This window comes from Bactrocera dorsalis, chromosome 6, assembly GCF_023373825.1.
Source record: "Bactrocera dorsalis isolate Fly_Bdor chromosome 6, ASM2337382v1, whole genome shotgun sequence".
Classification (NCBI taxonomy): Eukaryota; Metazoa; Arthropoda; class Insecta; order Diptera; family Tephritidae; genus Bactrocera; species Bactrocera dorsalis.
Genome location: NC_064308.1, coordinates 39,203,202 through 39,231,082, shown reverse-complemented (window position 1 = coordinate 39,231,082; position 27,881 = coordinate 39,203,202). Strand labels below are relative to the sequence as shown.

The following is a 27,881-nucleotide window of genomic DNA, read 5'->3' as shown; positions in this document are numbered from 1 at the left end:
CATCCAAAGAAAAATATGTACGTGCGACAAACCTCCCTTTTGCCACTCAACAGAGTACATTTAGCATCTAACAGTACCACATATACCTACCATACTCCAAGATAAACTCCATGAAACATCGTAACTGTTGTTTGAAAAGTCGTGCTGTGACATCGTGACGATCGCTTGCTTATTGACCGCGATCCATAATTCCGCACGTATGTCACCGCATCCTAGGAGTACTTCTTGCCTTGCCTTGTCTTGGGCTGCCATACTTTGATGGACCGATATTAGGGCGACCTCTTCGTGGCTTCGTAACAAACTTCAATCTGCAATTGACCTCTTTGTGTGAAACGCACGTAAAGTTTTCACTGAATAATTTTTCTTTTGAATAGCCGGAATAAAAAAGCAAGCGACCGAAATTGAACTAATCAAATAATTTACAAATCAAAATATTGAAAAACAAAACAAACAAAAATTGAAAAAAAAATTTTATGGAAAAAAGATACTTTTTGGAATTATCCTAAAAAAAAAGTATTCTCCTTGTTTGGGCGGAGACCTATCCGAATTGGTGGTAATCACCGAAATCGGTCCAGGCGTTCTCTAGTTATAAGCGTAGTAACTAACATCACTTTCTTTTATAGATATTAAGCGATGTGATAAAAACTTGATCCACAGATGTCTCCTTTTTCTTTTGCATCGTTTTGTTTAATACACGTTTACGCCAATTTAAGGTTTGAATATTGGATACTGCGATGGTAGCGCCATCTATCGGCCAAACATTCCAAATTTAAAAATTGATTAAAAATGAAAAAAATAATTTAAAAAACATTTTCCAGTGGACCAAATTGTAAATATAAACCATTTCCGAATCTCCTTGAACGTACACACAAAATTTCATCAAAATCGGTCCATCCGTTTAGAAGCAATTCCAAGGCAAACACACGGTCAGAAGATTTATATATATAAAGATAGGTCACAATAATTAATTTAAAGTTATAGTGGTTTTTAAATAGGTGAAAAAATGGGGGCGCTAAAAAAATATTTATTCTCAAAGTGGGCGGTAGACAAAATAAGTTTGGGAACCACTGGCGTAAGCGGTGTCTACGCCAGTAAAGAAGAAGAAGGAGTCTAAAGCACGGTTAAATGCTGTGAAGTATGAAGGTCCCGCTTGAAATAAAAATTAAATAGCAGTGCCCGCCACTCATAGCCGCGAGAGGAATGAAGTTAAACCAGGTGTTGTAGTTAATGTGTCGAAATTACTCCCAGAGGCTGAATATACAATAACAAGACGGAAAGGGCTAAAAGAGTGGTTTACTTTTATAGCTACGTCGTTTTTAGTTGTTACACTCTTTTCCCATTTAATTTCCTTTTTTTACTTAAATTCATCATAGTAGGGGATTTTTGCAGTTACTTAAGCGTGTCAGAAAACTTTATGGGGAGAAACATTGCACCTTTTTATGAACCCCTACCAAATATGAGCCCCTAATATGGAGGCGTGCGTTGGGGGGAGTTCGTCAGATTAGAGAAAAAAATCGATCCTTCGGGAAACTCGAACGCGTAAGATTAAGAGATGGTAAATTAAATGCATGAAGACGAGTGTATATTTCAATATTCTGACAGTTTGAGGGTGGCTTAGAGAAATAGCAGGGTGACAAATCTGTAAAGAAAAACGTCACCTTGAAATACTCGAGCGCGATAGATTTTTTTTTTTTCATTTTAAAGGTAATTCTGTTAGAATCACGAAAATCATATAATCTGACAGGTTCCGTGGGGCGATACAGGTAAAATCGTCGACAAAAGGTCAAGTGTATTGATCACCATAGCGTGGTTGTTGTTAATAGAGATATCTACTCCTAGCACTTTCATAATAGGGGCTGTTGATACAATAGACGAGTAAGTGTTAATGTAATAGATTATTTATTATATTGTATTAAATTGTGATGTTTCAAAAAAATTAAATTATTCCTTTCAATTCTTATAATAAAAAAAATGTTCTGATTATATTAACGTTTCAATAATTCTATTTAAAAAATATATAAATATGATATTATAAATAAATAAATAAATATATATACGTATATATATATATATATATATATATATATATAAATTATACTATATTTATATATTTATTTATTACATCCTGTAACAAAAACAAGAACCAAACAGAATTCTTCCACTTTTAAATCGTCAGATTAATGACATTCCTTTATATCAGATTATCTTTTGGGAAGACTCTGACATCAAGTTCATCCCCCTGCATAAAAATCTGACACGCTCGAGTATCTCAAGGTCACCTTTTTTTACAAGTTTTAAAATCAATAAATAACTTTTGTCCACGTCAAAATTGTCAGAAATTTAAATGGCACACTTTTTAGAGGTTCATTAACATTCGCTTAGTAAATCTGACGCGCTCGAGTAACTTATTTTTTTTTTTTAACCTCTCATTACGGCCTTCAAATACATTGCGCGTATATACCATAAATGACTGGCGCGATTGAGTATTTTTATGTGACTGTTTTTTTTTTACATTTTTGAAAATAATTACCCGCTCTTCTCCCCACTAAAATGGAAAACTTCACCTAGACTTTCTTTTTTTTTAAACGTTATCTTGACAATCTAGTAAGTCTCCATGACGCTCCAGTAGCTGCAAATTTAGCACTCCGGGCTCCCCTACTATCATTAATTGTTCTGTTGTGCTATTCAAATTTTGCCTCACATGCAATATTTAAGTATTATATGTTTATTCGATTAGTACATCGAAACAAAAAGCGTGCATGTAGAAGATATTGTTTAAGTCGTTCGTGAGTTATAGCGTCGCAAACATGGAGCAAGATAAAGAGAAAATACGGCATATTTTACAGTACTAGTACGATAAAGGCAAAAATGCATCTCAAGCCGCCAATAAAATTTGCACAGTTTATGGACCCGATACAATTTCCATTTCCACCGCACAATGATGGTTTCAACGTTTTCGTTCTGGTGTAGAGGTGGTCGAAGATGCGCCACGCTCCGGAAGGCCTGTCGTCGAAAATTGCGATAAAATCGCTGAGTTGGTCGAAAGAGACTGGCATAGTAGTCATCAAACCGTTATAAACCATTTGAAGAAGCTTGGAGTCACTAAGAAGCTCGATGTATGGGTGCCACACGAATTGATTTAATAAAAATACCGCAAGACTTTTTTGACAACATAATATATTTTGTTATAACGAAATGTGGCTTCTGGTTTATTTCAGATACGAGTATCACGTAGTTAAAGTTATAGGTTAAAACGAGTTAGAGTAACTTTCTAGTAATAGTCTTCTACTTTTGCGCCATTATGTATGGCTATTTAAACGCGCAAGACATACTAAAGTGTGTACATTTTAATCGAAATATTTATACAAAATTTTAAAACATGCACTCATTAGGTTCACCCAATGTATAATTAAAAACACATTTGTAAAATGCACGAGGCATAACTCGACAAAAACGTAATAACAGTCGAATTTCGTTATCCTATTGTCAACGCAGCACATTTCATCCACAAAACCTTCGCCTTGCTAAGTGACTAACTGGAAAAAAACGGAATGAATAAACCGGTAAAGGGTTATATATAAATTGCTTGTGGGCTGGTGGTCAATAATGTGAGAACGTTCGCAAATAAGAAAAAAACATCTGAAACGGTGAAACAGTAGAGAAGAATTCCGAACAACAGTAAGGAGACAATGTGCAGCAAGCTTAATAAATTATAAGTTGGTACCTGGGGGGAAGACGTTGGTAGTCATGATGGTAACCATTATTTAAATGGTGCGCTGTAAATGTTAATGTTGTTAATGTTTCTTCACACATTTTTATGACCCGAAAACCGGCGTTTTAATATACATACTTACAGTATGTATAGTATATCCATAACCCGTGAATTATACTTATTACATAATCAAGGCAATTATTTGCTTCACAACGAAAAAATATCCCAATTTAAACGGTTACTTACAACTTTGATTGAAAATAGTTGAAGTTCATAATACCAAAAAAGTGTTGATCCGAAGTTGATTTGCTTTTACTTCAATTCAACTGAGTATATTAAGTTCTCAAACTCGTGCTTATTAGAGTAAATGTAAAACTAAATTCGGAACTTGTTGCAAACGATATGTAAATAGTATACTTGAAAGTAAACTCATTTGCCAGGTCTGCACAGGACGAAATATTGTTTCAAACAACTCTATTAAAGAAAGTGGACGATTTTTAATTCATCAATGAAAACTGGTAAAGCAAGCGTCGTCAGTCATACAATAATTTATTTATTGAATATGCTCTTTTAAAGTCTTACAATAAATAATTATTGGGTAGTCGAAAAAGTAGTTTCGTATTTTATCAATGGATGTCGTTGCAGTGGTACAGTGATGGAGTCTTTTTGATAATGCGTTGCCCTTTAGAATACTAATAGTACTCTTATTTTGAAGTGGGTTTGATTACTGGATTGTAGCAAGACATTCGATTGTACCATGATGAACGCGTTACGACTCTAATGCCTGGGCCCGAATCGCGGCAGTCGTGAGCGAGCAAGTAATCGTATCGAATGAAATTTCGTAACGTGTCGAGTGTGCGGATCGTCGCACTCGATACGAAACGAATAGAAATTTTATGAAATAACTTCCCTGGTGTAGCTCTAAATGACTTTTTCGAATAACGAAACAAAACAAAAGAAAGAAATATTTGAATTGGAATTGAATGTAAATATTCAAAATTATTATACGTTTATACATACATATATAAATTTACTAAATTTAGTTTTTGCAGGCAAAAAAAATGAACCCTAACGTGTTTTTTTATTCAAGTTCTTCTGAATCAGACGAAGAACATCAGCAAATGGCCATAAGGTCCAGGATCCGTGATAAAAGTAATCCCCTGGCTTTACCTGAAGCAGCGTAAGAACATTTTTAATTACATCGTTTAACTTGGTATAGATATTATTATTTTAAATCATTTACAGATTCAGGAAGCGGTTTAGACTGACCAAAGACGCATTTACATTCATCTTATCGGAAATAGAATTTAACGGACATTTGTCAACCGCAGTACCACCAATTCTTCAATTAGCAGCGACTTTGTCCCTTTTGGCGAGTGGAGGCTATCAACACTCAGTTGGAAACGACTTTTTAATTGGAATGTGTCAAAGCACAGTGTGTAAAATTGTAGGGGACGTAGTTAATGAAATGGAGACAAAACTTTGTCCACATTTCATTAAGTTTTCGCCAAACCGTTTATCTAAGTGCACAGAATACTTTGTTGAGAAATATAAAGTTCCAGGAGGTATGTTATCGACTAAATAAAGATGCTAAAAATAAATATACAAATGTTTAGTTATCGGATGTATTGACGGTACACATTTTGGCCTTCAAAAACCAACTGTGAATGAACATATGTTTTTCAACAGAAAAGGATACCACAGTCTTAATTCAATGATAGTAAGTCGCATATATGTACACATGGATGTACTCATAAATACATAGCATATGCATTTATATACATATATATTTGGATTTGTAGACCACATACTTACGAATATGTATGTATGTACATATATATATTTGCAGATTTGTGATTACGAACATCGAATTTTAGCTATTGATTCAAAATATGGTGGAGCCGCTCACGATTCCTTTGTATGGAAGCATTCTGCGCAGAGGAGATTTTTGGAGGAAGCATATAATCAAAACAATATGAGAAATGTCTGGCTTTTGGGTAATATATGCACTTATACAGCTGCAAAATATATTTATAAACATATCTACGTATTTTCTCAATTAACAGGAGATTCTGGATATCCTTTGGAACCATGGTGTTTGACACCATTTAGAAACCCCGAAGTTGGCTCGTGCCAAGCACGGTTTAATGAAATCCATGCAAAAGCACGCTGTATTGTTGAACGAACCATTGGTATACTGAAAGGCCGGTGGAAAATTCTTACCAATGATAAAAGAAGTCGGTATAGTCCTGAAAAGATGGCAAAGTTCGGCAATGTATGTGCAGCGTTGCATAACATTTGCATACAATATAAAAATTCAACATATTGCAGATATTTTGTAAACGAAAATAATGATACAGAAATAGATATCGGAAATGAGACTCAATTAACCAAAATTGGTCATAAAATTAGGGATCACATTATGTTGTCTTTAGATAATAATTGAATTAAACGTTCCAACAACATTTGAATTCATAAGTATTTTATTTTAACAAATATATTTTCAATAAAGAACTTGGAATTAACATATCTTATATATTGGTATTTATTTATGGATTTTTCTCTTTAAAATATCAAGCTCATGAGTTTTAATCTCCAACTCTATAGCTTTTATTTTCATATCTGCAGCATGTGCCTCTTCTTTTATTTGGAGAGATCTCTGCTTTAGCGCAAGTAGTTTCTCAATATTTTTATTTATTTGCGCTTGCGTTACTTCATATGCGCGTAAATTGCATTTTAAAAGAGAAAGCTTTTCACTTTCGACAGTGGGCTTCGCTTTACATGACTTTGTCGCACTGCGACTGGTGGATGGAGTCGGATCTTCTTCCTCGCTATCTAAAATCATTTCTACCAACTCATTTAATCCTTCTTCGGGCTCTACATTTCCAAAAGATTTTACTACAGTCAACCCTTCTATAGCAACATCTATCCCCGTAGCTTGGAGGAGTTGCTCATCTGCTGCAGTTAATAGCTTTTCCTCGTACGGACCACCACCAGTCCTTTGTTTTGAGGCTTTGTTGATGAAATTTTCTTTTTTATGTTGTGCTTCTGGTCAGCAAATACCTATTTTTGTATTTTATTATTATTTTAATCATCTATTATTTTATTTATCTTGCCAAGATTTAGCATCTTTCATCGGTGGCCCGGCAGCGTTCAGTTTTAAAGTCAACGCCTCCCATAGCTTATTTGCTGCAACTTTGCCTTGCCCACAATTAGGCAAAATATTTTTTGCCAAGTCCTGATGCTGTAGCATAAAGTCACTCATCAAATTTTTTTGACGCATATTTATTTTGTTTACATTGGTCCTTAAATTATTAGTTATAATTATATCACATGTTAAATAAACTAAATAAATGAAAAATTACTTACATTTTGCCCCTCGGACTATTTTTAGCGGATATATTCAAATTTTTTGTTCAATTTGTGCTATAACGTTTCTCAAATACCTAACGAATGAAATTTCGATTCTTTCGTACAAACAAGAACTCGTTATCGAATGAGAAAATTTCAAATTTCGAAAGTGCCTATTCGATAGCGACTACAACGATCCGAAAACAAAAAATATTCTTAAATTTCGCTCGTTAACGTGTGCCGCGATTCGGGCCCTGGTTTTCATTAGGTCAAAATAATTGACATCAAAAACTGCCTCAACGAGCAGCTGTTAATTTGGTGTCAAATGCGTTTTCATTGTGTCATAAAAATTCATCAAATGTCGATATAGCAGTGCATTTTAAAAACTGCCGACAATATTTGGCGTCAGATGATTGACAACCCGTTTTCACTATAGATGTCACTTTTGAACAGGCAGTTTGGACAGCTGATTGCAAACTCAATTATTTTTAAAAAAGTGCGTGAAAAAAGTGAAAGGAAAAGAAAAAAATGAATAAAAATAAAAGGATTGCAATAGCAACAGCCGCGCTATTTGTAGTAACAACATTAAGGGCTTGGAAAAGGAAGCGGACTCAACAAAGGAATCTAAAACGGTGGTGGATTCGACCAGGACTAAGGAATCGTTCCACCTGTGGTTTTTATAATACACTACGAGCCAATTTGGTTTCTCAGGATTCAAAGTGGTTGAAGGACTTCCTGAGGATGACTATGGAAGATTTTGACTTTTTAGTGGCGCGCCTTACTCCACATATTTATAAACTAAATACAAGATTCCGTGAAGCGATATCGGTCGGTGAAAGACTGGCGGTAACACTACGCTATTTAGCCACAGGAGATAGCTTCTCAAGTTTAATGAGTGTTTTCCTATTGGGAAAAACTACTATCTGCCATGTAGTGCATAACACGTGTAGTGCAATTTTTAAAGCTTTAAAGGACGAGTTTTTAAAAGTGAGTATTCATGCCTATTCACGTTAGTCAGTGATAAAATATAAAATATTTTCTAATAAGGTTCCAAACACTCATGAGGAATGGACAGAAATAGCGGAACGTTTTTACCAGCGATGGAATTTCCCTAATTGTTGCGGTGCGTTGGATGGGAAACATATAGCGATTCAGGCGCCTGCGAACTGCGGTTCTGAGTATTTCAACTACAAGAAATACAATAGCATCGTTTTGATGGCATTGGTTGATGCCGACTATAAATTTTTATTTGTTGAAGTTGGAGCTTATGGTCGGGAATCTGATGGAGGCGTTTTCGCAAGGTAAAACTAATATAAAATAATATCATTGAACGTTAATAACTAAAAAACATTATTATTTTTCAGATGTGCTCTTTCGACGGCACTTGCAGAAAACAGTTTAAATTTTCCGCCAGCGAAGTCACTTCCACATGAAAGTGATGAAATGCCATTTGTCATTGTAGCTGACGACGCTTTTCCATTAAAAACATACTTAATGAAACCATTCAGCTTCCGAAATCAAGTGATGTCGTACAAAATATTTAATTATAGGCTATCCAGAGCAAGAAATGTGGTGGAAAATGTGTTTGGCATTTGTGCATCGCGTTTTCGAATCCTCAGAAGGCCGATGGACGTTACTCCCGAACATACGACAGTTATTGTTCTCGCGATTTGTGTATGACATAATTACCTATTAATACGCAAGTCTATATATATACGAATGTCTGACGTAGACAAAGACACAAATGGCATTACCGATCCAGGTAATTGGCGAATGGAGTTGGGGGAAAATGGAATGCTTCCATCAGTTCGGCCAAGCAGTGTTTTAGGTAGACCAGCAGACAGCGCGATAAATGTCCGTGAAAGATTTATGGAGTATTTCATTACTCCTCATGGAGAGGTTGAATGGCAATATAATAGGACAATATTGCATAACTCTTCTTTGTAGTTTACTCCTATCTTTCTCATTTATAAATGTGTAATTCTATGATTTAACTTATTTTGTAAATACAAAATATTTTCATTATACCTATTTTAAAAACTTTCTGAATTTTAAATAAAACAAAAGTTATATCATTTTGAATTCAATATATATTTATATAATTCATTTCTAATTTTATATTTATTATTTTGTATGTATGTGAATTTTTGTTACTAATTATAAAAATACAAAGTTCATTTAAAAAAATATATAAAAAGATATAAAAAAGGAACATTAGGTACATCATTTCATTTGACTATAGTATAGTGACTAGTTAAAGATTTTATATTTAAACGGCATTATGCTGAGCTATAAAATAACAGCAAAATTATGTTTTATTACATATAAAATACTGCAACTGTTTTTACCGTGTGAATTTCTGCTGATCTCTTCTTCTTTACTGGCGTAGACACCGCTTACGCGATTATAGCCGAGTCAACAACAGCGCGCCAGTCGTTTCTTCTCTTCGCTACGTGGCGCCAATTGGATATTCCAAGCGAAGCCAGGTCCTTCTCCACTTGGTCCTTCCAACGGAGTGGAGGTCTTCCTCTTCCTCTGCTTCCCCCGGCGGGTACAGCGTCGAATACTTTCAGAGCTGGAGTGTTTTCGTCCATTCGGGCAACATGACCACTGTTGACAGTCATAACTTTGAAGTTGTAGATAATTTCGTCTATCTTGGAATTTCTGCTGATACTTGAATATTAATTCACATATGTCCTGCTTGAATTCTCTGTCCAGTTGTGGAGATTCTTGGTCCCACTCACGGCCGTTTGATGCCACAAAGTTGCCTAAATCATCCCAAGCATCAGTTTTTGTAGCAGATGTGAGGGTCTCCAGCGCACGTTGAACTACTTCAATGTATCGATCGTTGGTTTTTTCAAAACGACGTTTCCTTGAATTGGGTCGTGATGTAGATGGCGTTGGTGGTATATCGCCAGATACCGTTTCCGACTCAAACAATATTGTTGGAGTGGTCAGGGTCGACGAGCTGTCCTATAATAACAAATAAACACATGAAAAATAAATATTAATATTTTTTTTATCAATTATTATATATACATATATATACTTACATTTATTAAATTTGAAGTGGTGCTCGCTTCAACATTTAATGTAGGCTCGAGGAACTTTAGCGAATTGTAGAGTGGGTTCATGGTAGTCGTTCTTCCAGCACCTTGTCCACTTTTTGTCTGAGCCCTTCGGTTGAAGGCCGCCTAAAAGATATATATATAATGAAATTTGTTGTGTACTATTGTGTACTATATGTGAAAAACTTACGCGAAAAGAACAACGAAGGCTGTTCCACTTGGCTGATACTTCGGCTCGTGGCATATTTAGTGTTTCTGCCACTTCATGCCACTGAGCCTCACGCAAATTCCTATCGCGATAATCCGCAGAAAGGAAATTCCAGGTTCCTTCCCTTGACTCCACTTCTTGAATAAGTTGCTCAGTCTCCTCCGCTGTCCACTTTGTTTTCATTTTTCGCACCCGCTTGATGCTTGGAATTTCCATTTCTGTATTTGCACTCATTTCTTCTGCCATTTTGAAACTGAAAAAGGTTGAAATAATACATTAATTGAAATTAGAAAATATAATAAAACACTTACCTTGAAAAGTGAAAAATCTTTTGTATTTATTTTTGCACATCATTCACGCGGCAAATGGAAATAATTTGCCAACATGTTGGCAAATCTAATTTTGATGTCAAATGTTGCCACATAACGTATTTTGATTTTTTTCATTTCGCTGTCAATTTAAATTGCCGTTCGTTGGCAAATATGCCGGCAAACGCAACTGACACCATATGACAACCCGTTTTCATTATTTTGACAGCATTTGACGTCAAATATGACCTAGTGAAAACCAGGCATAAGGACATTTGATTGGAGCCTCTGTATTATGTCAATGTAATAATAAATGACACACTGTGCGCAAATGGGGAAAGCCCGTGGTGTTGCAAATACCACTGCTTCCCGCTGGCAAATCGTTTATAAGTGTTGAAGAGCCACAAGCTTACACAACTGAAAATGCTAGCTTCAGAAGAAGTAAAAGGTATTCTTTTATGGGTTCCAATGAAACCGAAAATTTAACAATTAGCGCAACACATGAACAGTCAAGGCTCGTCACGTCACGCCAATGGTTCGCTACACTTTCTTTACCCCTTTATTGTTTTGCTTTTCGTTGTTAGAGTTAAGCAATTAAGTGTGAATGGGTTGTGTGGGAACGAGTGGATCACACACATAAGTATGTATGTGAAAAGATATGTGGCGGACCGTGATAAGAGCCAAGCATTAATATTGGCTCGCTTTCTTCCACATACATATAACGTCTGTAAGTTGGGCGATGACAAAGTAAATTAGCCAAAAAATGTCAATTACTTAGTAAATTAGCATTTGCGATTCAGGAATTTAAATTTTCGTTTTTCACCATACATTTTGCAACCATCGCGACCTGAATACAAACCTATGATCGAAATGAACCATATATCATTGTGTTCAAAATTAATAGTTGGATTGTATTATTATTTATACCTCAATCTGTAGTGGAGAAATTCTTTAGGTAAACCAATGATACTTACAGCGCAATTCAGTAAGCAGTCTCTAGTAACTATTTGAAGTATTTTGAAGTAAAGCAGAGCCGCTCAAAATTTTTCATGCCTATACTCGGAGTATAGGCAAGCAAATGCAGTCGAAGCATGTACGCTATGACGCTAATTCTGCCAGCGTCAAAAATACACTCGAAATACAGGAGTTCAGTTTCGAATAAGCATATAGAAAACTTAATGAGAATCAAAACTTACGATCTTGAAGTCGATATGAAAAAAATCATGGAAAGTTAAAAAAAATTAACTTAAAATTATTGTTGTTCTTAATTGCTTTTTTAATCAAAAACCATAAAATTTTTATTTTTTTCTAAATTTTTAATAACAAAATAACCAAATAGCACGATTTCACTCAGTGTACTAAGCAAGCGCGCGCACACAATCATACGCTAGCAGATATCAAATGTGTGATTGTATGCGTTGGTAAATAAATTGCGCATTATTTTGAGCGGCTCTGAAGTAAAGTATCAATTTGGGACTAGTTACTATTCACAAAATATTGTCTCAAATTTGTCGCCGATAGTTAGCAGGTCACAAAACTAAAAAAAAACTCTTGTTTGCCATTTGGAATATACTGCCAAGCCATTTATAGAGATAATCATAGATATTAATCGATTGTCGTTTTTTTATATTTTGTATGCAACCCATACCGAAAAGTTAAAAATAATTCAATTTCACCACAAATTTCGTAAATATTCTGAAACAAAGTCAACATTTATTTTTATTTGTGAATATGCTTTTTGACTGTTTTATAGAAAATTTTAAATTTGTTATCGACTTGTTTACTTTCATTGATGTGTAAATACATGTCTAAATAATAAAATAAAAGTTGATTAGACATGATCGTTTTCAATTGTGACTGTTACGTACTGAATTGCAAAAACACAAAAATTGTCTCTACTTTAAAATCTTAATTTTAAAGACTTGTGACTGTATCACCTGATGATATCCTGATGACATATTTTATTACACTAATATTTTATACCAAATATAAAATTAATATTTAATAAAAAAATCACTTACAATTCATCCTCCATCTTATCGCGCATCCAAAATGTTTACGTTGCGTTTGTTACTCTAGTGTTGCGCAACAATTTACCGATAGAAAGTGTGACTTTGGTAGTGTTTGCCAGAATTCTCGCGTTTAATGCTTTCTCATCAAAGTTAACACTATAGCAGTAATTTCACAACGATCACACCCTTATAGCAGGAACAGCGAATTCCGCTCCTCCCTTCCTCAGTTGCCGCCCATAGCGAGCAAAATTTGTCAAAAGTTGAGCCCGTAGAAATCAGCCATCTTTGTTTGTTTTTATTTGAACAATTTTGCCATTGCTCAATACGCATATATAGATTTGTATATATCTAAGTTTTCAATTACAATTTTTCATAATATAAAATATCAAAACTGAAAACAAACTATTAAAAATAGTTTATATATTTACAAATAATAGCATTCGACTCTGATTTTGAGTTAGTTTAAGAAAATTTCAAACATATTGAAGAAAGTTCAGCGCGTGATTTTCAGGATTGAATAATACAAGGGGCGTTTTCGGCAAAATCAATTTATTTAAAAAAGTCGCATGGTGCCATATCAGGTGAATACGGGGAATGGTTAAAATGTGATTTTTGGTGAAATAATCGGTCACAAGCGTCGATTGATAAGACGGCGCATTATCGTGCAACAAACGCCAACTTTCATCTTGGCGATATTCGGCCCGAACATGTCGAATACGGCGCACCAACCGCTCCAAAACTACAAGGTAGAATACCGCATTAATCTTTTGGCCGAGGGGAATAAATTCTTTGTGGACAATACCCTTGGAATCATAAAAACAAATCAGCACTGTCTTCACTTTTGAGTTCTCCATGCGCGATTTTTTGGTTTTCGTCTCGTCAGGTGCCTTCCATTCAGCACTCTGGCGTTTCGTTTCGAGATCATATTGAAAACACCACGTTTCGTCACCAGTCACAATATTGTAAAGGAAGTTTTTGTCCTTTTTGACCTCTTCAATGATGTCCTTCGAATGTTGGATTCTGAGCAATTTTTGGTCGTCAGTCAATTTGTGCGGAATAAAACCGTGCACAAACCTTTCGTAAACCCAAATGTTGGGTCAAAATGCGATAAATCGATGTCTTGGAGATGTTCAATTCCATTTCCATGAATTTCAATGAAGATTTCGGCTGATTTTTGATGAACTCAAGAACAGTTGCGATGGAATTTCCGGTGATCAAGGATTTTGATTGGCTCACATGTTGATCGTCATTTATGTCCTCACAACCACTTTGAAAACGTTGGAATCACTCGTGCACTCTGCTAAGGGAGAGGAAATCATCACCAAAAACTTGTTTCATCAATTGAAACGTTTCGTTTATGTCGACTTATAAATGACTAGGGGGAGCTAGATTCAAAAAGTCCTGTTTACTTTAGAACACACTTTGTATAATAACTACAGGGCCATTTAAAGTTGACCCATTTGTTTCTAAAAAAAAAGAACAAAAGAAAACAATGTTTTTTGTTCATTTCAAAAATAATTTATTTTGGTCCAAGAGGATTTGTTTCAGCTAATATTTAAAAATTAGATCGCGTAAATGGGCACCTTTAGCTTTGACAGCTAAATGCACTCTTTTTTCGACATTTTCCATGACTTTGGCCAATGTTTCGGATGATATGGCGGCTGTTTCACGTCGAATGTTGGCTTTCAGTTGAGCTAAGGTCTTTGGCTTATTAGCGTATACCTTGGATTTCAAATAACCCCACAAATAAAAGTCTGGTGGCGTCAAATCTGGTGATCTCGGTGGCCAGTCAACATCACCATTTTTCGATATCAATCGCCCGGGGAAAAATGGTCGCAATAAATTGATTGTTGGTCGAGCTGTATGGCATGTAGCCCCGTCCTGTTGAAACCAGAAGTTATCCATGTCATTTTCGCGAATAATGGGTATCACAAAATCCGTTATCATGGCTCGATAACGCTCACCATTGACTGTTGTCGTGGCTCCATCATCGTCTTCGAAAAAATACGGTCCGATGATCATATTCGCGCAAACACCGCACCAAACTGTTACTTTTTGGTCGTAAAGAGGCTGTTCTTCAATTAATTGAGGATTTTCGGTGGCATAAAATCGGCAATTTTGCTTGTTTACGCCTCCATTCAACGAGAAATGTGCCTCGTCTGACATGATGAGTTTTCGCCAAAAGTCAAGTTCGTTTTCAGCCATTTCGATGGCCCATTTGCCAAAATTAAGGCGTCGCGGATAATCAGCTGGGTTTAGTTTTTGTGCCATTTGAATTTTATATGGAAACATCTTCAAATCTTTATGAATTATGCGTTGGAGAATGGTGCGAGAGATGTCTAATTCCTGAGAGCGGCGATAACTCGATGTCGATGGAGTCTCCTCAATACTGGCTCGTACAGCTTCGATATTTTCATCAGAACGTCTTGTGCGTTGTCTGGATGCATGACTGGCATTACTGAGATTACCGGTGTTCACAAATTTTGCGTATAAAGACTTAATTGTGTTCTTAACTGGAGCACTTTTCACTTTATTTTTTTGCGAAACGCACGTTGAGTTAACACAATTGAAAAGTTATTTTGAATATAAAGCTGAACAATTTCAGCGCGTTCTTTTGGAGTGTACTGTTCCATGGTATAAATTGTCTTCGAATGACGCTTCTAACGCGGTATGACATTAGCCGATTTGTCAGCGCTGTTAAAAGTTACAGCGTTGCCAGATGGGTCAACTTTAAATGGCCTACCCTGTATGTATAATGATTCTGGTTTTTCTAACAAAACTTATGCCGAATATATACAGTCAGAGTCATAAGTCTACAAGCAGTCAATATAAAAATGTTTGTTTCAAAATATTTAAAAAAAATTATTTTTTTTTATTGAATTCAAGTTGTATTTTTCTTACAGTAACTCGTCTGTTACGTCGAAAAAGAAAATTCCATTAACTACTCTGGTTAGCAAACGCTTATATAAAAAAATACAATTTGAATTAAAAAAATAAACAAATTTTGTAAATATTTTTAACATAACATTTTTATATTGCTTGCTTATAGACTTCTGACTCTGACTATATGTAGATCAGTGTATAAGTTATATATGTCGTAGAATGGTAAATTAGCCCACTGTATATGTGTGGCATAGAACGGTTAGTTGGACCGTTGTGCATGCAAGTTAACGGCAGCAGCCACACAGAGACCTAATGATAAACGTAAACAAATTGTATCTTCGTGCAGTATTACTGTTTGGTCAGCAGAATACTTTAATTAATAAGAAATCAATACATCACTTGTTTTGATAAGTAAGCATAATTCAATATTTGTTTTGATAATGAGAATAATTGGAAATCCAATGCTCTGGCATTTCATCACTTAATGTAATGCCAAAGCGTCTTTAGTAATAAGCATAGAATTATAAGAATATAAATATAAGTGCTTTTACTAGTAAAGATCAGTGTATAATCGGCAAGCGTATTGAGAGATCATCTTGATGATCAAAGCGCACCATATATTATCGCACTCAAACCAACACTTGCGTTTTATTTCTAGCGCGCGTAGCGGAACGGAATACATTTTTTTTAATACCTCCCACGCAAGGGTAGTTAATTGGCGCCCAACTTTAAGGGCACGTGTTCGTAACAGTCGCGATTAGTGAAAACCGGTGCCGGAACCATTAAACGTACAATAAACCTCGTGCGAGAGGTAGTACGCTTTAATTTTTTTTTTTTTTAACAAACAAGTATCTCAAAAATAGGGAGAAAAGTGGAAAAAAAAACAAAAGATTTAAAGCAAAAAACTACAACAGCAAATATAAAGTGATTTCAAAGTTTGAATTGAAGAAAAAAACTGAAAGTGAACATTTATGAGCATTTGTGAAAATTTCAAAGAAATAAAAGAAAGTGTGTGGATCCATCAGACATCCATATAAAAAACGCTGAAAGCCCATCATAAAAACAAAAGATTCAAAAAATTTTTGTAAATCAGAAATTTCGCCAAAAACATCTTATTTCATCTAAACCTCACACACGGCCGCCAACGACGACCATCACATAACCAACCGCCAAAATTCTACTCAAATAGCAACAGAAGCAGCAAAGGCAACAATAACCGCAACAGCAGCAACAGCAAAAGTAACAACAGCAGCAACAACATAAAATTAGTTGTAAGTAAGACCATATCGAATTAATTAAATGGGAAATAAACCCAATCATATTAAGTAATATATATTAAATATTAAGGTGGGCCAAAAATTAGTTTATATTTTATTTTTCGTAGTTACCATGAAAATCTCATTCAACATGACTAAAAACAAGTCCTGGTAAAATCTGAGCTCTTTATATTAATATTAAGAGGTGCCTCATCGACATTTTCGATTTCCCATATAAATTACATGGAAAAAAAATCATTTTTTTTGTGGTGGTTATTGTGCGGAGATTTTAATGTGCACGCGATGGCGGCCAGTAGGGATGATAAACTCGATTCCGATACTACTCGAGAATCGAGTTTTCTCGTTAAATAATCGATTTTTAAAAATCGATTTTCAGTAGTCGTAGTGGATTAAGAATCGGTTCTTGACATTCGAAAAATCGATTATTTTACGAGAAAACTCGATTCTCGAGTAGTATCGGAATCGAGTTTACCATCCCTACTGGCCGCCATCGCGTGCACATTAAAATCTCCGCACAATAACCACCAAAAAAAAAAATGATTTTTTTTCCATGTAATTTATATGGGAAATCGAAAATGTCGATGAGACACCTCTTAATATTAATATAAAGAGCTCAGATTTTACCAGGACTTGTTTTTAGTCATGTTGAATGAGATTTTCATGGTAACTACGAAAAATAAAATATAAACTAATTTTTGGCCCACCTTATTAAATATATACATATAATATTTAAGCCAATATATTTAAGCAATAAAGTTTAAACCATTAAGAATAATTGAAGGCTCTACCAGCCAAATAATAAAATATTTTTAAATCCGCGATTCACCACCGCAAGGGGGACAATCCGGTTTATAATAAAAACTCAATTCTGCGATTCTGAACTTCAGACCCTCCAGAATAAAAGAGTCTCCTTTCCTAGAAAGGATCAAAAATAAAAAATATAAAATTAAATCTTAGAAATTTTAAATGAAGGCTCGACCAGCCAAATAATAAAATATTTTTAAACCCGCTATTCACCACCGCAAGGGGGACCCTCCGGTTTATAACAAAAACTCAATTCTGCGATTCTGAACTTCAGACCCTCCAGAATAAAAGAGTCTCCTTTCCTAGAACGGATCAAAAATAAAAAGTATAATATAAGAAACAACAAAATGACAGATGCTTTACCAACTGACTTGGACTATAACGAAATAGACAGAGTAGTTAGAAATCTTGAAGGATTTGTAGAAGTCAATAGGATTAACAAAAAAGAAAGGAATCTAAATAAAGATAAACTTAAAATTAAATGTATGGAGAAAGTTTTTCGATATTTAGGAAAAGATAAAAATGCCACACTTGAGGATTATTATAATCAGGAGACAATTATGTCTGAGACTATAGAGATGATACAAGTATCAAAAAAGGAAGATTTGTTTTAAATGGGAAGTAATGTAAGTGCTCCAAAATACGAAAAGTTGCATTATTGCGATTACTGTAAAGGTAACCATTAATTTAAAAATTGTCCATATTTAAAGGAAAAGAAAAGAAAAAATTAATTAATCAAAAATGGCTTTAAGTAGCGAAAATGAGACCTTAGTTGCAAGACTAATTGCTGCAACGAACGCATCACTTAGATTAGAAATATCTGAAATGCGCAGGCAAATAGAAGACTGAACGAAGTCTACAACAATAACCGATTACAAACCCGAAGTAATAAATTCAGAGATTCGCTGTGACGAATCCCTAGAAGTAGTAAAGTCTTTACCAGAATTTGGAGGAAAACAAAATAAATATGTTAGCTGGAGGGAATCGGCTAACAATGCAATGAGTTTATACGTAAGAGGCAGCCGTAGGTATTTTGCTGCATTACTCACGATGCTAATGACATTTTGCCCAACCACGGAACAGTTTTAAATTTTGATGCTATTTTAGCACGATTAGATTTCGCTTACGCCGATACACGCAACCGTATGTTGCAAAAGCCAACAACCTTTAACCAAAACAATTTAGAAAAAAGGCCACATGGAAGTACACAACAGAATGTGCAGCCACCGCCTAAGACACAGCGCATTAATAATATTAAGGAGGACCATTTTTTAGGCCAAAATTAACTCTGCCATATATTTTTCTTAATGACAGGGTTACTGGTAAAAAAAAATATTAATAGATACGGGAGCAACTAGTTGCTATATTAAATCAGGAATTTACAAAAATAAAAATAAATTGGACATACAAATACTATCACATTATTACATACATTATTCGGTAAAAAACAAATATTCTACGAAATCGAAAATTTGGAAGCAGACCTATTAATAGGATACAAATTTTTGTACGACATTAATGCGGTGATTAACTTGGAAAAAAAGAAATTAATAATAAATAATGAAAAAGAGGAGGATATATTTAGCTTAAGATACGAATATAAGCATCAGAAAAGTAAGGATAATTTAAAGATCGTTAAGGAGGACGAAATTACTTTGGAAGCAAAGACTTCTAAAGCGCCAGCCGACGGAAATACCGGCAAATATAAAAAATAAATACTGTGGAGCAGGAAAGCTCTACAACGCCAGCTGAAGATTTATACCAGCAGAGTAGAAGTAATAATTATGCAAAAAATATTTTGGAACGAAAAAGTTCTACAACACCAGCCGATGATAATACCGGCAAATTAAATAAAAAATATATTGTGAAACAAAGAAGTTCTACAACGCCAGCCGATGATAATACTGGCAAATTATATAAAAAATATATTTTGGAACAAAGAAGTTCTACAAAGCCAGCCGAAGTTCTTACTGGCAAAATAAAACAAAAAAATAATTGTGAAAACCAAATAAAAATATGAAAATGCAAAATTTAAACTACTTGGGACAAGAAAATCCTAGGACGCCAGTCGAAGATAATGCCGACAATAAAATCAAAAAATATACTCCAAAAAAAGGAAGTACTAATATCTTAAATATACATAATTTCAATATTACCACTGAAAATAATTTCAAAGAATTAACTGAGCTTCAAACACATGTAAAAGAAAAAATTTCTCAAATGTATTCAGGCAATGATACAAGCTTCCCATTTCACTCTGGAGAAATAATTTATGAAAAGATTACAGGAGAGAGAAATAAACTAAATCCTAGATACAAGAAACAGTAAAAGAAGACTTAGGGAATATTTATTTATTTATTTATTTATAATAATTCATATATAAATACATAAACGCAGCACTGGCTACGAGGCCTTCAGCCGCCTTGTAATTATAACTAGGTAAAAAGTTCTATTTGCTAAGGGTTAGTAGAGATGTAAGTTGCTTAAATGTGTTTTAACAAATCGTTGGTTTTTAAGAATCTATAAACAATCATAACGTTTTTTTCTGAAGGTTCACTTAGTAGTTTTATGAGATCAATGTTGCCAGAGTTGTGGGCTGTTGAGTGAAGCATCGGACAGAGTGTGAGTAAGTGTTTGATAGAAGCGGTGTCCTCGCAAAGGAGGCAAATGGATGGGCTTTTACCCGATAGTAAGTGGGCGTGTGTTATGATAGTGTGTCCAATCCTTAATCGAGTATATGTCTTCATTGCGCTAGTTGGAACTGTTGACGAGTAGATTATTCGATTTCTGGCTGGGTTTATGTCCGCGTAGTGATGTTTAAATGTTTTCCATTCGCTTGCGTTTTTTTTGATGCCTTTTGTGCTTAATAAGGTTAGAAATGTCTTGCTTGGATGAGGCATAGTATGTTAAGGCAGGAGTCCTGGCTACATTTTTCGCAGCGAAGTCTGCAAAGTGGTTGCCTGAAATACCAGCATGGCCAGGGATCCAAATTACTTGGATTTTCTGAGGGGCACCAATGACCGCGTCCCTGATAACTTCTATTATGGGATTGCGATTGGAAGGAGACGTTATTGCAGACATACACGATTTGCTGTCTGTACAGATGAGGAACTTTCCTTTAGTCTTTTTTGCGGATTAACTGCGTGAAGGATAGCAGATCCTTCAGCGCTAAATACAGAGCTCGTTGAGGGGAGAAGCCAATTGCAAATAATTTCTCCTGACAACTGCTAACGAAGTGGAATCGATGGACTTGGAGCCATCCGTAAACAATAGCTTCCAGCCATTATTTGTATAATTAGATTTCAGTTCAGCAAAGGTTTGTTGAAAGACTTCGTTCGGTGTGTTTTGCTTGGACAAAAATTCTGTAGGATTTTATCATTGATCAGCCAGGGAGGATGTCGTGTGGTGAATTTGCATGTTGCGTTACGTAAAATATTATTTTCTTCAGCGAAACTTAAGCATCTCGAAATAGCCGATTGTATTCTTGGAATTTTTCTTTTTTTCGTGGCATGGGTGATAGTTGTATTTAGTAATGGGTTGGTGTTCTCAGCCGTTTTCGCAAGAATTTGGAGCGAAGAATCTATAATTTTATTTTGAATAGTTGGTAAACTAGATTCAGTCATTATCGTTTTTATTGGCGAGGATGGAAACGCCCGAAGACTTCGCCGTATTGCGCAATGGTATGGTGCATTTAAAAGGTTGATACTGCTTTTGGAGCAATTGCCATAGATGGGGAGCCCATAATCTATTTTTGAAGTTAGCAAAGCTCTGACAACATTGACTAGTGTGTTTGGATGAATAAATGAATGCTTAGACGAGAGATATTTAACAATATTTAATCGTGTCATTAACGAGTTTTTGACATATTTACAGTGAGCATTAAAGTTATACTTGGAGTCAAAAATTAATCCTAGTAATTTCAGCTGTGTTTTACATTCAATGTTAGTTTGGTTGTGGGTAAGTGAAATACCGTTGCAATTTTGCTTCCTACATATATGAAGGATATGTGTTTTGTCTACAGAAAGTGAAGCACCAGACTCCAGTGACCAAGTCTCAATTCTGGCGAGTATATTAGTAAATAAGGATTGAGCTAAATTAACGTCAGAGACTTTTGTGTAGATTAGGACATCGTCAGCATAGATCTGGTGCTCAACTCCTTTGTAATTTTTTATCATCCTACTAATATCATCGAAAGCAATGATAAAAAGGAAGGCTGAAAGAGGTGAGCCTTGCGGCGTACCATTAGAAAGCGGGAGTGTTGAAGAAAGAAAACCATTTACGTTGACTTTGAGTTTTCTGTTTGTAAGAAAGTTGGTAATAAAACGTATCATATTCTGGCCTATTTTCCATTTTCTAAGTTGTTGAATAATAATATGGGCACCAATTTTGTCGAAAGCTCTGTGGAAGTCCAGAGATAGTACGGACACGTGGTTTTTGCTGGACAAAGCGTTAGTAATGCAGTAGTCAAGTTGGATTAAAGCGTCTAACGTGCCTTGACCTTTTTTGTAGGCGGCTTGATTCGGTGATATGAACTTGTTTCGCTGAGCATACCACATCAAGCGGTTTGCCACGATCTTTTCCAAAATTTTGCCCATACATGGAAGGAGGGAAATCGGCCTATAGTTAGCAAGTTCATCGGAGGATTTGTGTGGTTTAAGTATTGGTATAACACAGGACGTTTGCCAAAATTGGGGGTAGACACCAGTATTGAAAATTTTGTTATAAAGCTTTACCAATCGGAGCTTGAGACTTTTCGGCATATGTCTGATAATTGGGTAAGAAATTTTATCTTGCCCCGGCAACTTACCCTTGACGGTAAATGCAACGAACTCGAATTCAGACAGTGAAATGCTGGTTTCTATTTGTCTAGCAGAAAAAGAAAGAGGGGAGACAGAGTAGGAAGTGTCGGACAGTGTGGTGGTTTTAGAGGTTTGAAACTGTGTGCTGAATGAAATATCTGAGCTTGTTTCAGAATAGTGGTTTGCAAATAACTCGGAAATTTCGGATGGATTGGTTACCAAATCTGTTGGCCCCTTTACGCATTGAATGGTTAGATTTCTAGGCACTTAACCATATTAACTTAGGACTAGACGAAGGATTTATTTTGCTTGTGAAATCCGAAAAACATTTACGCTTGGCCTGTTTCGCGGAACGAAGGAAAAGAGCATTGGCTTTTTTGAAAGATATTAAGTTGACTAGTGTTCGAGCCCGTTTGTACTCATACCAAGCTGTCTGTTTTTTTGACCGCAATTCAGCGATTTCTTTATTCCACCAAGGAACACTCTTTGAACTTGCTGTTGGCTTTGTATGAGGAATGCTAACATTCGCTGCTGAACGAATAATTTTTGTTAAACTCGCACTTTCTTGGTTAGGGTTGTCAGATATTGGGGTATTATTGCTATTTATCTCGCAATGTGTCTGGAACGTCTCCCAATCAGCGTAATCAGTTTTGAATACCTTATTTATTTTGTGGTTTTTAGTTGTTGAACCTAGGTGCAATTTTAGTACAATGGGGAAGTGATCGCTTCCATGCAGGTGATCGAGTATACTCCATTCGCACTCTGTGACAAGTGTGTCGGTGCACATTGTAAGATCTACATGGGAAAAAGTGGAGTGAGTGGAAAAGTGCGTCGCGGATCCATTATTCAAACATATTAAGTTAGAGGAAAGTAAAGCATCTTCAATGCATTTGCCCCTCTTGTTGAGCCCCATAGTGGACTCCATGCATTAAAATCACCAGCGATTAAAAGAATTAAAGGAGTAGAAGCTTGGTTGATTAATTGCAGGATGTCTGTACTGCTAATTGTTCGTCTGGTGCAATATAGGTGCAGATAATGGTGATTTTTTTAACTAAGATAATTTCGATCGGCATAGCCAGCAAGTTGGATTGAATGGCATTAATTTTTCTAATGAGAATCGCAATGCCTCTTTTACTTGTGCTAATATGTGGAAGATTGTGAAACATGCCAATGTACTGCTTAGGAGTAAAAGCCGACAAGTTGAAAAAGATGTGAGTTTCATTTAAGAGTATAATAGCTGGGGTATGATCTTGTATTAATAATTGAAGCTCATTGTAATTATTAGTGTAGCCGTTTAAATTCCATTGTAATATTGGAATCATAAGATCAATGTAGGAAGAAAAGAAAAAGGGAAACAGAAGAGAGCTAGAATTTCAACTCGTATGAGCAGTCAATTGAAGCTGAGTGTCACCAATTGAGTACTAGTTCAAAAGAGAGTAAAAGCTAAGCGTATTTATTCAGAGTCAATTTCTATTTGTTCAGTATGTTCAGTAGAGTATTGATTATCGTTGGAAATGCTTGTTGTTGGAAAGAGATTTTCGTGATTAGGTGGATTAGATTGCACAGTAGTGTTGGTAGTAGTATTTTTGAAGTCAGTATATTTATTAAGCGAGTTTAAGGAGTTGTTTAAGTTAGAAATGAAAGAGGCTGTTGTTGGGCTGAAAAGTTTGGGATTTAAGAAAGAGTCTTGTTGGGTACAGTTGTCGCTGTTATTTTTAGCTGAATGTGAGACGTTGTTGTAGTTAGAACTGATCGATGTAGGCTTGTTGATGGAAATATGCTTATTGTTGGCGTTTGATGAGTGATTTTTGCTAGTTAAAGATTTTAATGATGGGTTGGGTGCAGAGGTGACCTCTGCGTTTTGTTTTGATGTAGTAGGCAAGTCATTGTCGGCGGTTCTATGAGTATTTTTAGATTTTGTGAAATTGTTGATGGCTGAAATTTTTGTTGGTTTGGTGGTTTCAGAGGATACCTCTTTTGCAGGTTGAAGCACATGTGCAAAGCTAGCAGTGACGGAAGGGAGGGAAGTATTTTCTCTATACTTTTTGAGGGCTTCGTGCATACTGCACTTTTCTAGTGTCTTTATTTTTAAAATTTCTTTGGTTTGCATATACTTTGGACACGTATAGTCAGAAGAGCGATGCTCGCCAGAACAATTCCCACACATAACTGGTATGCACTCATTATCGTGTGGAGAGGGAAAATTGCAAATTTCGCATGTTGGGGAGCCTTTACAATGTTTTTGCGTATGACCCAATTTCTGACATGACCTGCAGCGCATTGGATTAGGCACGTACGGTCGCACAGAGGTCATCCTCCATGCGATGTTTATTTTGTTTGGAAGGGAATAACTGTTGAATGATATTAGCATAACACCAGTAGGCTTTATAACACCTTCAACTTTGCGAGTGAACTTATAAACCGCGGAAACTTCGTAAGAACTCAGTCCTTCTATTACTTCGCTTTCAGGCGCATCGTTTAAGAACGGTGCATAAATGGTGCCTTTGTTACAATTAAGATGTTGATGATAGCTAGCGCTAACAGCGCCAATGTTGAAAAGACATTTCGTTTTTATAAACTTTTCTGCTACTTGCTTATTTTTCACTAGCAGTAATAGGCTGCCGTCGCGTAATTCACTAATTTTGTTTATATCTTTGCTCACGGTGAGTAAGGCATTGTAAACACGAAAACAAGAAACCTTCGAAAGCGGTGTAATATTCTCATCGGATTTAATCACTATATACTTTGGGTCATCACTTTTTATTGGCGGTAAGTCAGGAAAAGCATCTTGCAGTTTTTGATACGATTTTTTATGTTTTGGTTGAGGACCTTGGGCCAGCGCAGCAAACCTGTTGTCCCCGAACTGGAAGCCCACCGGGGGCATAGTGGAAAAATTATAATACACTTATATAAGTATTGGATTATATTTCTCACTTAAAATAAGTATTAATCGCGTTACTTAAGTAAGCAGACCGGTGTGCAAAAAAAAACACCAAAAGAGAGCTATATGAATAGCTGTAAACTCAGAGAAAGACGCTAACTCAACTGCTCAGTACGAGGTTTATTCGGTGACTGACTTAGGGAATAAAGTTAGAATTAACTACAGGAATAGAATAGTACACAAAGATAATATTAAATCTTAATTATATATTTTTAGAGGATGATACCCTTAATTATTCTAACATTAATTACCAATACAATGACAGACATTGTGGACTACACATCTTCTCTACGTATTATTAGAAGACGGAGATGTAGCCCTGTATAATGACTACGGAAATATTTTTCACATCACTAATTTAACATACTTTAGAGAACTTATAAGTTCAGACACAGATTATTATAATAAAAAATTCCGGTATAAAAATTTTGAACAAAATAATGAACAAGACAAGGCATATATTAACGATTTAGACACAGATCCAGAAATGGAACTCATAGAAACTTTATTAGAACAACTACAAATTAAAGATACAAGATATAGGAGAGGAATAAATGAAATAGGTACATTATGGAAGTGGATAGCAGGAACACCAGACCATGATGACCTAGTGTTAGTTAATAATAAATTAAACGAGTTAATTGAAAATAATAATAAACAATACACAAGAAATTCTAACATTTTTGGAATTATTAACCAATTAACTGAAACAATTAATAATATTAATGAAAACTCAAATATTAAAATTCTAACGAAACGGAAAAATCAATTCCTAATAACTCAATTACAAAATATGATTAATACAATAGCTATAGGAAAAATGGGAATTTTAAACCCTACAATTTTAAATTTAGACGAGATTAAAAGTATAATTAAAAATGAACGTGGACGATTGACAATAACTGATATAATAGATATTTCAAATTTTAAAATAGTACAGAATAAAGATGTAATAGTTATATATATTAAATACCCAAAAATTATATATGATTGTAAATATTATGAAGTAAGAGCAATTACACAAAAAGATAGCAAATTAATAATTGATAATGAAATTGCGAAGTGCAAAAAAGAATATATAAATATAAAAAGCTGCAAAAAAGAAATGATAAATACTTATTGTAAAATTAATAATAAAAATACTTGCCTATTAGATATTTTGCCCAATAAAAAAGGAAAATGTAAAAAAATTTACGAAAAACATAAAGACATAGATATAATTAAAGAAGGAGCAATAATAGTCTCTGGAAATCATACTATAGATGACTCTGCCATAAATGGAGTTTACCTTGTAACAATTGAAAATTATACAAATATTGATAATATAACTTAAGAAAATATTGATTGTAAAATTTGGAATTATTTAAAAAATAATCATATTAATAACTTTGAAATTATAGAATACATTGAAACAAAAAATAAAGAATTTGAATTTGAAAACATAAATATTTTGAGTGGAAGAGTTAAAGAATTTAAAAATCATTCACTTTTCTGGTACATGATTGTAATAATTGTACTATTAATAATAATATACATAATCTATAAGTTTTTATTAAAAAAAATCATATAAAACTAATAAGCAAAGTAAAAAAATTAACTTCCAAGAATTATCATATAACGCTATTTTAGAAAGAATCTACAATATATCAAAAAATTATATTGAATCGGGGACGATTCATCTTAGAGAGGGGGGAGTTAACCACAGCAGCCACACAGAGACCTAATGATAAACGTAAACAAATTGTGTCTTCTTACAGTATTACTGCTTGGCCAGCAGAATACTTTAATTAATAAGAAATCAATACATCACTTGTTTTGATAAGTAAGCATAATTCAATATTCCATTATTTGTTCTGATAATGAGAATAATTAGAAATCCAATGCTCTGGCATTTCATCACTTAATGTAATGCCAAAGCATCTTTAGTAATAAGCATAGAATTATAATAATGTAAATATAAGTGCTTTTACTAATAGAGATCAGTGTATAATCGGCAAGCGTATTGAGAGATCATCTTAATGATCAAAGCGCACCATATATTATCGCACTCAAACCAACACTTGTGTTTTATTTCTACCGCGCGTAGCGGAACGGAATACATTTTTTTGAATACTTCCCACGCAAGGGAAGTTAATTTGCTTGTACAATTTTGAATGGCGACACGATGTCGCTAACGGTTCTCAGAACGCACAGCGGCTCAGGGAAAGAAACATACTCTGCTACTGAGTAAGGTCTGTTCGTAGGGTCGTAGAAGAGTAGTGTGAAGTAGCTTAGGATGTGCGTGACGAGTTAGTTAGTGTGGTGCCTCAGAGACGAACAGAACTTGCTGCGTGAAAATGGAATTAAATCAATCATCTCCGACATATATGTGTTTATTGGTGTTTCCCAGGCTTTGATTCCTGCAAGTTGCAAGAGTATAAAATGTTCGGTTGCACCCGAATTTAACCCTTTCTTACTTGTTTTGCTTTTGTTTTGGGGTCACATTTAGTATGTATTTTAATTTCTGCACCAAAATTTT

At 34.9% G+C, this 27,881-nt stretch overlaps 3 protein-coding genes across 4 annotated transcripts; 2 read left to right on the top strand and 1 right to left on the bottom strand.

Moving 5' to 3' along the window:
* Positions 1-3,991: 3,991 nt before the first annotated feature.
* Positions 3,992-6,173, top strand: LOC125779371 (putative nuclease HARBI1). The gene is made up of 5 exons (XM_049460703.1): positions 3,992-4,892; positions 4,958-5,277; positions 5,329-5,432; positions 5,562-5,709; positions 5,779-6,173. Exons 1-5 carry the CDS (start codon positions 4,774-4,776, stop codon positions 6,156-6,158), a joined length of 1,071 nt encoding a protein of 356 aa, XP_049316660.1. The 5' UTR covers positions 3,992-4,773; the 3' UTR covers positions 6,159-6,173.
* Positions 6,174-6,834: 661 nt separating this feature from the next.
* LOC125779379 (uncharacterized) lies at positions 6,835-8,926 on the top strand. Its single transcript, XM_049460714.1, has 3 exons — positions 6,835-8,050; positions 8,111-8,364; positions 8,428-8,926. Exons 1-3 carry the CDS (start codon positions 7,592-7,594, stop codon positions 8,741-8,743), a joined length of 1,029 nt encoding a protein of 342 aa, XP_049316671.1. The 5' UTR covers positions 6,835-7,591; the 3' UTR covers positions 8,744-8,926.
* Positions 8,927-9,207: 281 nt separating this feature from the next.
* LOC125779393 (uncharacterized) lies at positions 9,208-14,557 on the bottom strand. Of its 2 annotated transcripts, XR_007423274.1 has the most exons (5): positions 10,651-14,557; positions 10,322-10,592; positions 10,117-10,257; positions 9,412-10,036; positions 9,215-9,352 (listed from the first exon to the last, which is right to left on the bottom strand). XR_007423274.1 is itself a non-coding variant. In XM_049460736.1 (3 exons), the coding sequence occupies exons 1-3, from the start codon at positions 10,583-10,585 to the stop codon at positions 9,479-9,481; spliced, it is 963 nt and encodes a 320-aa protein (XP_049316693.1). In that variant the 5' UTR covers positions 10,586-14,557; the 3' UTR covers positions 9,208-9,478. The 2 variants fall into 2 exon arrangements, 1 of the variants encoding a protein (XP_049316693.1); XM_049460736.1 differs by having other exon boundaries at positions 9,208-10,036; positions 10,322-14,557.
* Between the last annotated feature and the right edge of the window lie 13,324 nt (positions 14,558-27,881).

Coding starts and splice junctions, on each gene's coding strand:
- LOC125779371 (XM_049460703.1), top strand. CDS start 4,774: ATGAACCCTAACGTGTTTTTTTATTCAAGTTCTTCTGAATCAGACGAA. Junction 5,433..5,561: donor ACAGTCTTAATTCAATGATA/GTAAGTCGCATA, acceptor ATATATTTGCAG/ATTTGTGATTACGAACATCG. Junction 5,710..5,778: donor GAGAAATGTCTGGCTTTTGG/GTAATATATGCA, acceptor CTCAATTAACAG/GAGATTCTGGATATCCTTTG.
- LOC125779379 (XM_049460714.1), top strand. CDS start 7,592: ATGAATAAAAATAAAAGGATTGCAATAGCAACAGCCGCGCTATTTGTA. Junction 8,051..8,110: donor TAAAGGACGAGTTTTTAAAA/GTGAGTATTCAT, acceptor TTTTCTAATAAG/GTTCCAAACACTCATGAGGA. Junction 8,365..8,427: donor GATGGAGGCGTTTTCGCAAG/GTAAAACTAATA, acceptor ATTATTTTTCAG/ATGTGCTCTTTCGACGGCAC.
- LOC125779393 (XM_049460736.1), bottom strand. CDS start 10,585: ATGGCAGAAGAAATGAGTGCAAATACAGAAATGGAAATTCCAAGCATC. Junction 10,258..10,321: donor GCCTTCGTTGTTCTTTTCGC/GTAAGTTTTTCA, acceptor TATATCTTTTAG/GCGGCCTTCAACCGAAGGGC. Junction 10,037..10,116: donor CCACTTCAAATTTAATAAAT/GTAAGTATATAT, acceptor TTGTTATTATAG/GACAGCTCGTCGACCCTGAC.